We start from the raw sequence: 12,542 nt of genomic DNA on the forward strand, positions 1-12,542 counted from the left end.
TAGTAACTTGAGAAAAAATTCAGGCAAGACCAGGACTCGAACATGAACATTTGGTATACCATACCACCCAAAATCAGCTCAGTAGGTAGAAAAGACATGTGCCAGAGACCAAGGTATGAGACCTGGTTTTGCCTGTTATTTTTTCGCTAAGTTTCTACATCAAAAACCTAATGATGTTCGCAAATACCTGCTTCCAGAAGCATTATTCCTATTGAAACTACAGAATATAACCAATGGTACGAGAGTTGCTATGATGCCAACCTTGAAATGAGATAAGTTTATTGGTTGAATTTCGTGAGAAATTAACAAATGGCATTGTTTTGCCAATTCATGAGGCATTTAGGAACTGCATTATTTGCATTTTTTAAGTCCAGTTCCATTAAGGATGATAGTATTTATGGTTGACATTTGAATAAAGACCATACACAACAAAGGAATCTTATTTCTGGTTTAATACAGAAATGTGTTCATGAAAATGCTTCATGACTTCCTAATCTTTTCGTTGGACCTTTACTAGTTGTTGTTGTTGTTTTTATTAAGTCTGAAGATAAAGCATATTTTTGTTTTCTTGCTGCTGTTCAGTACAAGAAAAGGGAGAGGATACAATCGTCTGCCTCCCCAACTTCTTTCAAGAAGCCACATATGGGTTGGGTGTGGTTGCAGATAAAATTTACTTCACAACTTCAGGTAGTTTCGTGAAAGTCTTTAGACATAATCTGTTTTGTACACATGCAGAATGCAATACATTTTGAATTGACATTAGCCACATCTGCACTTCCGTACATGTTCATATATGCAGCTATTAGTTATAGTGTAGTAGCCAACAGAACATTCTTGCACATATCAAGAATGTACCTAAAACTACACTTGCACATATCTCATATCCTGAATCTGGTACTTTGGCATAGCTCATTTCATTCAATTTTTAAGGCCATACTGGACCTTTGGCCTGGGGTGAAAGAGTCATCTTTTGCAAGATCACTACAATATACCAAATTCTGAAATAGTATATCTCTTTATAATTACTTCTAGAGCATTCAAGTGAATCTACGTAATTTGCTTTCTCAGTTTTCCAGACATTTGTGATAGTTGTGTGGCACTACAAGCACATTTTTTGTCACAGATATCTAGACAACAGTAAAACCAAACCACATGAAGATTCCCTTGAATGCTGAAGAGAGAATTTTAAACAGATGTAATTGTTTTAGAATTTGGAGTATTATAGCAGCTTTTCAAGAGGAGTTTCTGAAAACAATGCTATAATGTACAGTAGGGATGGAGTGATATGAAATTTCTGCTGATGCTGATAATGTATTGATATAAAATTGACCGATACCGATAACAAATGTACCTTGCTACAAATCTGATACAAAACCAGAAATAATCTGATTGGCTCATTAATCTCCTTCATTAATGTGTGTACAACTGGCTGCAACATATTTGTTTTCAAAGAGTATACTTCATATTTGTAAAAATATATGTATGTGGTAAAATTTATAGAAATATCTGATCAGTAAAATTATCAGTGATATGCTTTGATACTCCATATATTACATCCCAATTGTACAGTCGTCATCAAACGATTGTCCATAGATTTGTCAAGTATATACATGAGAGATTGGAGATACGAGGGTAAGTCAAAAAGTAAATGCACTCACTGTAATATTCCTCAGGCTTGCCGCACTACCTTCAGTGCCAGTGTGCTAAAAGGTGGTACTTTTGTAGTCATGTGGCCGAGGTTTCATCTTAATCGCTCCATTTTTCTTTATTTTGTTACAGAGTAAACATGGCCGGTCCACTGGCAGTGTGCACCAAGGAAGAACAGTGATCAGTGTTCTCTGGTCTGAAGGTGTGTCAGGGGTTGAAATTCATCACAGCCTTTCAGTACAATACAGGGATATCGCTATACCATGTAGAATTGTGTATAAGTTGATTGAGAGGTTTAAAAGTTGCTGGACAACCGTGAAACATGAAGCGGGAGTATGCCCATCAACCTCCACCACTGAAGGGAAGATTCAACAAGCTTGAGAGATGAGTCTGATGAACCGATGGTCACCCATCATCCAGAGAGATTATTCTGACATCATCAGATGTACTGAAAGCCTGCAATGAATTTCAGTCCCTGACACACCTTCAGACCAGAGAAATTGGATCACTGATCTTCCTCTGTGCCTCGGCCGCATGACCACAAAAGTACCACCTTTTAGCACACGGGCACTGAAGGCAGTGCGGCGAGCCTGAGGAAAATTACGGCAAAAGTGCATTTACTTTTTGACTTACCCTCGTACAAAACAAATATCAACAAATCACCTGTACTAGCATCAGTGAAATTCCACTGCATACAAACACTGTGCTTATGGAAAAATAAATTTAAAGTGGTCATGACAAACTTGCTTGTGGATGACTGCTCAGTGGCTATGGCTGCACCAAAAAAAGATGGTATCAGGAGCAACTAAAAGTAAATTCTAATTGCATATGATAACCACCAATTGAAAAACAAATGAAATTTATGAAAAGAGCAAATAGTGATACTCATCACATTCTTCATGTTCGAAAATACAAGTTCTATTCTTACACCTTCAACCTTCAGGAGGCAAATAGGAATAATGTAACCATGAGATATTTTAACTTGAAAACACTTCACAATGAAACATGAAACTTCCTTGTAACAAAGCAACAGTACATTTATTAATAAAACATAAATGACAATGTGGTACAAATATGAAATAACCAAATGAAAAGTGGAAACAACTATATAAGTGGAAACCTTGATTGTACGTTCTTCAGTGGACCAAGTTGAGAAAAACTCAATTCAGAAAAATATTAAAATCTGGGAATATTTTATAATATGTTGCTTTTTTGCAATCATGAAGATTGAATGTATATTGTGCATAGAATGGAAAATCGGGGTTACACTGCACTCTTTCCTTTGTTCACACAAGCTTGATTTTCTTCAGGAGCAAATGGCAATGTAGTACAAATATTAAATATAACAATCTCATAAAAAGTGGAAATAACTGCATGCAGTGAAACCTTGATTGTCAGTTTTTCAGGGGACCAAGATAAGAAACTCGTAATTTAGAAAAATATAAATTGGGAAAATTTTACAATATGTTGCTTTTTGTGATCACGAATATTAAATTTATATTGCAGGGAAATTGTGAAATCCAAGAATGTAAAATGGGGGTTCCACTGTATATACTGTTCCATCTTGTTCACACAAGCTTGATTTAGTTGAGGAGCAGTCTTTGTTTAATTAATGAATATGTGCATCATTATTTAATGAGAGATTCTGAATGACATGATTGCCTTCGAAATTTGATTTTTTTAAAAATCATTAATTTTACACATCTTTTTCTTTACTCTTAAATCAAATGTTGATCACAGATGTTTAGTGCACACAGCTGATAAAGCACACTGGTTAGGATACAGATGATTCAGCCTTGAATGTTTACTTCAGGTTGCTGCTGGACAGCAGGTTGGATAAATGCTGAAAATATTAAAGAAAAGTTACTTCAGTCCACAAAATTTATATAAATTGGCAGTTGACAAATCTAAGAGTTAATAAACCTCAAAATATGGACTTTTCACCATCTAGATGAGTAAATTTTAAGCCATTTTGCATGGATTTGTATCATCCATGGTGGTTTAAATTTTTTCTAGGCTCAGTAAAGCCATAAAAATTTAATATTAAAAACAATATTTACATTACAAAATTTTCTGTGGGCTGTCAAATTCAGCAAATTGTCTTTTTTCTAATATGATTGGGAAAATAGAAACAGGCAAGTCAAATAAATTACATGTGCATTTCATAATACTAACCTATTAAAATTTAATTCTCAAAATATTTTTCTAGAATTATTTTAATTAGTATATGAATCATTATTTCTCTCACTTGTTAATTAATATTTGAATACTAAAATAGATTACACTATTTCTGTATTTTACAAAAAGGAGTTCTGAGCACTAATGGGTTAACATTATTTTTAATAAACCTTTAGTATGGTCTCCAGTTCCAATCTACTGGTGATGATATGTTGCAACCTGTTGGAAAACTAAATAACAAATTAGATTCAAAATTCAAACACTTTGAAGCTATCTTTGAATTTATGCAAACTTTTAAATTATTATTATTATTTTTTTTAAACTCCATTTGGGATGGCAATATATTGTCATTACAGAGTAAGACAAACAAAGTTACTTACTCAGTGAACCAAAGTTGCTGTCTGATATAATTGAGGTTCTATCTAAGGAACTCATTGAAGTCCCCCTGATAAGCCCCATCAGAGATTGCTGTAGTTCATCACTACGAATGCAGAAGTTAAGTGGCAATAACATGGCTAGAGCCTGCAAAGGAAAAACTCTTCAGTACGAAAATAACATTTAAAAAACATTATTATTTTTTTTCAATGTATACTCTTTATTCCATTGTATTGTATTAATCTCCCAGACAAGGGTCTGTTGTAAGAATGGCCCTAGAGGCCGAAACACACCCACTCGAATAAAGACGATTTATTATTATTATTATTAACAAACTTTTAACTTACTCAGTATGAAAAACTTTTCTTATGTACCATTTATGAGGAAGATAAGTCATTTTTTTCAACACTTTAGTTTTAAAAGAACAGGATTAGGACTGTACTGTGAATTTCAATTAAGAGTTATTAAAACTATGGATGGCAGGATGTAGGTGTGCAGTGTAGTGTTACAGTTGGGAGGGGCGAATTTCAGTCGGGCACCTCACAGTGAATAAATTCTAACCTACACTTGCACTGTTTTATGTAAACAATATATGGTACCATGAACAAAAACTGAGCTGACTTCCATGTTCTAGAGATTATTGCTGTGCAACAGTAGAGGTCCACGACTGGAATAGATTATTATTATTGTGTCATTATATAATTATTTCCACTGCTACAGTAAACTGAACAATCAGATATAAGGAGTAAAGTGAATGAATAAAGAAAATTAAAAAATAAAAACTATTATCATGGGCTCTCGGGTTCGATCCCCTGTGGAGGGGGCACATTGCATATTGGTTAGGATCCAAATTTAAACTGTAGGTCCAGTTCCAATTAGCCTATTGTGAGCACAAAGTAGACTTATACGTATCAAACTTTAAAAAAATATTTTCGAGCCTGTTAAACGAAAGACAGAATATTTAATTGATTGATCAAGTTTGTGTTTTAAGTCCACTTTATGCACAGTAAGGCTAATCGGGACTGGACCTACAGTTTAAAGTGGAATCCGAACCACTATGTGCTTCCACCGGGAATCAAACCTGGGACCCCTTGGTTACAAGGCCATGACAACAGAACATTTGAGTCTTCAGAAATATTAGGCATAATAATATATCCAGAAGCCTGAAAATTTGAGAGGGGAAATACTCTTCCCCATGGATCCACACCCGAGTGCAAAAAAACAATTTTTGGGGACAGTTTTTGTATGTTTTTCATGAACTGCAGGCTTCACTTGCTGCAATATTGTAACTACAGGCATTGTCTGCTGATATTGTTCTGGTGTTACCCTTCAGAGTCCCAAACGACATCACTTTATGAGGGATGTTCCTACCATTAAAATAAAATTAGTGAAAATAACACTACATAGTCACAAGCACATAAAAAAGCAAACACTTTGACATTTTGTCAACTTCTTTGTCAAAATCATCAGGAAAGGAAGTGTAAGGGGAAGAAAAATCACAAACTTGCTCCTCTCTCTACACCTTCTTCCATGATGACGTCAATGAAATGTTGATTTATGTAATATCCTGAAACTTCAAGAGAATTCCCCTCTCCCTCCTAAAATCTTTCAAATACCACTCTGGTTGCTCACCAATATTATAGTGGGTTGAGTTTTGTATTATTAGTGTTCTTAAAAATCTTCATAGCAATCAAACAAGAATTATTATGTGCCAGAAGGCCTGTGTTGCTGCACCCATGAACCTTCGGGTTTAAGAAGGCTAGAGAGTTAGTTAGCAGTTTCTTTAAAGCCAAGCCTGTCATGTGTGGTCTAACAGTAAAATCAGTGATTTTTCCACACACTATAATGCCTCCCCCCAACCAAATTCCCTCAGCACACCCCTAAACTTTTTCAAGAGAGAATTCATGGTCATTTTGATTCTAAATTTACACTCGTCCCCTCTAAATACAAACTTTACCCCAAGATGGAAGATGTTGGATAAATCACTGCGTGAAACCAAATACAGTATAATTTTGTGGTTTAAAAACCTCGAAAAATCAAATTTGGTCAGTTTTTTTTTTCTGTAGCCACCCACGCTTACAGAGAAAAGCTATGTACAGAAAGAGGAACTTAAAAAACAAAAATTGATTTGAAGGATGAGATGTGCAGAGGTTCCTTGTAAATGTTGAAATGAGGAATGAATAGGGAACACTAAACTGAACGGTGAAGAGATGATTCTGAACAACAACAGCTACTAAGGAAAGCAAACCCAATCAGTGAAAGGTCTGGATGGGTGCAGAACCTGTTGCCTATAAAACATTACGTCCACTTTGTGTCAGAAATGCTTACTGGGATTGGACCTATAGTTTGAAGTGGGATCCAAACCACTGGACAATGCACTTCTGACAGAAGTCAAACCTGAAACCCCTTATTTACAAGACAGCAACATTTATTGATGCTAATAAGTAAGATTGTTCAGCCAAATTCAAGAGAAAACGTCTTGAGATAAAAATGCAAGTGTCCTGTACAGTTGTAATAAACCACATAATAATTCATTAACAATTCATGTTATATCTGGCAGGAAGCCTGGGCTGAGTGGCCTTGCTGCCCCCTACCCTCAATAGGAATTTTGATATCAATGAGAATAATAACAAAGTTGAGTTGCCATTAAAATTTTGAATTTTGTAAAAATGTTACACTGTTTTTCTGTACTTAGGCTAGTGGCAATGATGAGAATGAATGATGATGATATGAAAATGATGTAGGAATTTACACAAAAGACTTTCTATGCTTATACCAAAACTGGAACCAGAACCTTATGTGCCCACTGAGGCATCTGTTGGCATTGTACAATAACTTACAGGTTCAGAGAAATGTACTGTAACATGTACCCCTTCCAGTGGCATGGTGTGAGGCTTGCAATTCCATAAATACCCATCGAAAAGTTTTGCAAGGGTCTCCATATCTGTCGTTTATCCATATTTTTCTTTACTTCATACAAAGACTTTTTTACATCTTGGTAACTTTTCTTCCATGCTGAACGTTCATGCAGAAAATCACTTTATTTTTCAATGTTTTAAAAATATCCACATGCACAAAGTTAATACACAATGCAAGGTTCATGCCTCTCTTGCTTTTTGTACAAAAGTTGCATACGTTCAAAGTCTCGGTTGCATGACTTTTCGAACACCTTGCAGAAGAAATGACCAATATGTGTCTTCTGGCTGCTACATCATGTAAAATGATTTAGCTGGTTACAAAATATGACATTACAGACCTTTTGAACCAGTGGTGTAGTGCAGTTCTCTGGAGCCCCCATGCAAGTAAAATATTGGGGGGGCCCCTTTAGTGAAAAAAAAAATATCGAGATGATGCCAGGGTGGGACGGACTCACAATAGTTAGCTAGTAATTGCAATCTGCTACAAAGAAATAGCAGCGGACTTGTCTTGAGAGAGATATAATAAAGTGGAGATAGGACTTTACTCACTGAAAATTTGCCACTCAATGAAATGAATTGGATGGACTGTGTTAGTATGGACTAAAAAAAATGTGTTAGTATGGGCCTAAATATTATTATTCATAATTTTAATGATGCCATTTCTTTTTGATATACCATCAATATTTCTTATAGACTTTTTCATGAAACAAGAACCATTTTGTTAATAGATCATCATTATTTGGCCTGTTCCACCAAACTTGAATGATCATATGGCCCCTTAAGAGGCATGCAAATAACAACTGCATAGCACTCCTTGCCCCAAAGTCTTCCCTTGCATTGGACTCTCAATGCCTTCTACTCTTGTTACCTCTTCAAGGTGATGGAAACAGCCTCCTTCTTTGCTACTGTCGGCTGCAGAAAAAATGAGTCTGTTCTCAATATCTACTCAAGAACATTGTTGTTGGTTAACGTATTTAACAACATTGTTATTTTATTTATACAACTTCTTAAATTCTTCATATTTTGCTGTTACCTGCAGTAACAGTGGTTACATGACCCCTTGCTACATGTATTCTGCATTACTAACCCCTGTTCAAGATTTATGTAAGTTTGTTAATCTATATGTTAAAAATTAAGTCCTTGAAGCAAGGCTTAAACTTGGAAATATTTAACTTTTCTGTAAGCATGACTTTATGAAGCAAGCTATACTTCTAACCTATAGTACTGACCTCAAGGAGTATAACTATAATAAGAATGACTGCATATGCCTGTTCCTTGATAGAGAAGAAGAAAGATGCAAGTACCCAGCTAAGCAGACTCAATGGAAGGCAGAAACAAACTAGAAATATAATCAACCTGTGAAAATAAATAGAACATAAATAATATTAATGTCTTGAATATACTTTTCACTTATGATGCACATGTTTTCTACTCAATAAAACACAAATCATCATTAACAAAATAATGTAAAATTTACATAAACAAGAACATTTGTGTAATGTTTTTCCCCATCTCACAGGGGAAATTTACTTTTTGATAAGGCCTGCCATGGCAGGAGGTACAAATATTTTGTTTCATTATGAATTGTCATATCCAGTAACTCTAAAACTCATTTTTTGCAAGGCCTGCCCAATGGTGTAGTGGTAACGTTATTGCCTTGTAATCTAGGTTTCCCATGTTTAATACATAGTGGAAGCACATAGTGGTTCGAATCCCACTTTAAACTTCAAATCCAGTCCTGATAGCCTATCTGTACATAAAGTGGACTTAAAACACAAACTCATTTTTTGCATTAGTTACATCATCTACTCTTCAAATTGATTATTTAACCATAATTGCCTGTCTAACTTGGATCTCTAAATGGTGAAATTGGGATCAAGGTTTTTGAGTTCAAAATTATCATTCCAATTTGAAATATTCAATAAGTATATTGAGTGGAGAAATTAAATTTCATGGGGTTAAAATGTTATTTAACTGCTCAAGCAATGTTATAGGTTTGTCCTAATTTATTTGCTTAGTACTAATTTAATCTTTTTCTATTTTTAATCAGCCATGCTATGAGAACAAATAATTGATATGAAATGTAATCTTGATGTATTCATCAATTATCAGAGCAAAATTTTCTCAATCATTCAATTAAGTATTGTTTTCTTTTTTTATTTTGTAATGGCAAAACCTGATCCTTTAAAATGCAATATTACCTTCTTAGCATCATTTGCCATTGAAAACTTGTAATTCTTTATGCAGTATCAGTGTCTTGAAATGTGGGGAAGAGGAAGGAAGAGAGCTGGGCTCAAACAAACATCTCCCCACCTAATTGAGGAAAGCTAGAAGATTCTCAAAGAAATGAATTTAAATATGTTTACATACACTATCAGTGGCGTCTCATCCCTTGGGGCTTCCGGGGCTTAGCCCCTAAAGAAAAACAGACGTATTGACGTCATTTTCAATCACCATAATGCATAACTATCACACAATCTATTAAAAGGCGATTTTTACCCACATAAGTTCATCGTCTGCTGCAATGAACTGCTGCAACTGTGGTCTTTACTACAGTGAAGGTCACGTGCTAGCAGAGAGAGCGAAGAGGTGAGTGCAATGGGTTTGAGTGTTGATTCATGGCTAGTTCCGTCGCATCGCGTTCGATCTCATGTGTTGTAGTGTAGTGTTGTGGTGACTTTTATTCACTATGAACAAAGTGGATTTCTTGTTGGCAACACCATTTCAGACATTGAGTGACCAAGAAAAACTTGTTCGCAAGTAGTAGAGCATTTTCATGGTTTCGTGCAACTGACCGACAGATCTGCATCAGGGATATCCCAGTGTATATTAGACGCATTAGAGCAGTACAAACTAAAAGATAAATTAGTTTCTCAAACGTATGATGGTGGATCTGCATTCCGAGGGGTACGGCTTGGAGTCCAGAAACTTGTAAGAGATGTTTATCCGTGTGCTTATTTTCTGCATTGTTATGCACACCAACTCAATCTCATAATGCAACAAGTATGCTCTACCATCACAGCTATCAGAATTTTCTTTGCCAATTTATCTGCATTTTCTTCGTTCTTCTCTTCATGTAGTAAGAGAACAGATTTACTGCAGGAGGTATGTCATCGACGGTTACCGCGAACATGCCAAACATTATGGAATTTCCAGAGTAGGGTAGTGTCGTCTGTTTTCCAGTGCAAGGAAGCCCTGATAGAGTGTTTGGAAATTATTCAGCAAGATGGCTCGTGGAATTCTGTGTCAATTAGGGAAGCAACTGGACTAATACATTTCCTTGAAGATGAGGAATTCATTTTTTCTTGGGTGTCTTTAACAGGATAATGACCTTCGTCGAAATATTTTACAATATTTTGCAGAAGAAAATTATAACAATGGTACACGTAAAGGAACATCTTCTTAAATTTGTTGCTGACATCAGTGATATTAGGAATGAACTGGCCAACTCTTCAAATGATAGTTCTGTTCTGTGTAACATCTCAAAGAAAAGAAAAAGCATTAACAAAACAGCATGTGCTATTGAGTGCTGAGATATAATTATTCATCAGGCCGAAGAGAGATTTGGGGCAATTGAACATTTGGAGTGTTTCAATTTAGTTGACCCTGCAAAATTCAATGACGGGAGGAAGTCTGATTTTCTCGATGATTCATGTAAGAATTGTGCCAAATATTATCCCTTTATAGAAGAGGGAAAACTAAAGAGTGAACTTCATGTTCTTAATTGTAGTGAAGAGTTTAAAAACATAAACTCTATCAGTACATTGCATTCACTTTTCATTGAAAATAATTTAGAGGATACCTTTTCAGAAACAGTAAAAATGACAAACATAGTTTTAACAACTCCAGTGGCAACAGCTGAATCTGAATGATGTTTCAGCACATTGAAGCGTATTAAAACCAGCTTAAGAAATGCAATGGGACAAGACAGACTCAATGCCCTGGTAGTGCTTACAATAGAGAAAGCATGCATTGCAAACATAGAGTGCTTCAACGAAAAAATAATAACAAAATTTGCTGAACAGGAGAGCACAGTTCTTGTTTAAATGAGAGTCAACGTTTGTATAAAGGTATGTTTCACAGCAATACCTGTTTCTATTGTAATTCATGTGAATAGTCTTTATATTTTAAATTCTTTAAAAACAATAAGTCCAATTTTGTAGTTTAGAGGAAGATAAATACCTGTTTTTTTTGTAATTCAAATGAATTGTTATTACCTTTTAAATTCTTTCAAAAAATTAAGTCCAGTTTTGTAGTCTAGAAGAAGAAAAATACCTATTTTCTGTAATTCATGTGAATTGTCATTATATTTTAAATTCTTTAAAAATTAAGGCCCGACCAAATTTGAGGCCACAAGACGACACTGTACACTATATTGCCAATAATGACTGGACACCCCCTGAAGTGTAAGTAGAAATGACCATACATCCTCAATACATGTCATGAGCTACTAGAATGGCTTGTAAAGGACAGAAAGTATGCTGTAGACATCAGCGGCGTAGTACCCACGTAAGGCTTGTAAGTCCACCTTACAAGTTGAAATTATTGAAGAAAACATATTTCATTCCCGTATTTATCGCTTGAACACACACAGAAATATCACACTGCAAGTAGAACTTTTAACGAAGCAATTGAGGACTTGTTTTGATTCGATTTGTTTCTCTGTAAGGCTTCTTCACAGTGGCGTCGCTAGGCCCTTTTGGAGGGGGCTTCAGCCCCCCCCCCCAATCCTTCGATAAGCCCCACCAATTTTTAGCTATTATTCCATACAGTATTTCGAGAAAACATATTTGAACAATTGGTAATGCAAGAACATACCTCTAGATACATATTCTGGGAAAGAATCGTTTCGTTGTGACATAGTTTTTTTTAAACCACGATCTTACATCTGACACGCCATGTCTTTAGCTGGCAACTGCAAACGATCGCCGTCATTTGTTCTATTTTCACAACGGTTGCTACGCGAGGAAATTTGTAGTTGTGCATTTTGTGTTACGAAGTTTGTGATATTGTGTGTTTGTTATCAAAGCTTTTTGTGACATTTACTGTTGTTCGTACAACAATGGACAAATTTATTATTCAAAGTAAGCGCCTGAAATCGGAAAAGGAAGAGTGCCATGAATTGTGTGTGTATTGTGTTATTGATAATTTTGCAAGAAATTCGAACTGCAGAGTACAGCTGATACATAAAGACATAGTTCACCAGCATTAGAAAAACAGAACAAGACTAAAAGGTAAAGTGTTCCCCTGTGCTTAGCACCACGCCATGGAGGCGCATAGGGGGTGTGGGGGTAACGCCCCACACTTTCTTGATCCGGTCGTGAGTGGGGGTGATGTGATCAGCATCATGCCCCTGACCGCCTTTACCCCCCAGGGTTTCCCCCAGGTACCCATGTTATTCGACGCTGGGTGGGCGCCGGGGCC

At 35.7% G+C, this 12,542-nt stretch overlaps 1 protein-coding gene across 1 annotated transcript in view; it reads right to left on the minus strand.

Annotated features, from left to right (window-relative positions):
- Window positions 1-2,669: 2,669 nt before the first annotated feature.
- Window positions 2,670-12,542, minus strand: part of LOC145983990 (uncharacterized) — a 63,160-nt gene continuing 53,287 nt past the window's right edge. The window contains exons 8-10 of the mRNA XM_083117253.1: window positions 8,348-8,474; window positions 4,206-4,347; window positions 2,670-3,490 (exon numbers count right to left, since the gene is read on the minus strand). Coding sequence (XP_082973379.1) covers window positions 3,438-3,490; window positions 4,206-4,347; window positions 8,348-8,474 — 322 coding nt within the window. The 3' untranslated portion in view covers window positions 2,670-3,437. The remainder of the gene's footprint in view (window positions 3,491-4,205; window positions 4,348-8,347; window positions 8,475-12,542) is intronic.

The sequence above is a fragment of the Lepisma saccharinum genome, chromosome 2 (genome assembly GCF_977018435.1).
Source record: "Lepisma saccharinum chromosome 2, izLepSacc3.1, whole genome shotgun sequence".
Taxonomy (NCBI): Eukaryota; Metazoa; Arthropoda; class Insecta; order Zygentoma; family Lepismatidae; genus Lepisma; species Lepisma saccharinum.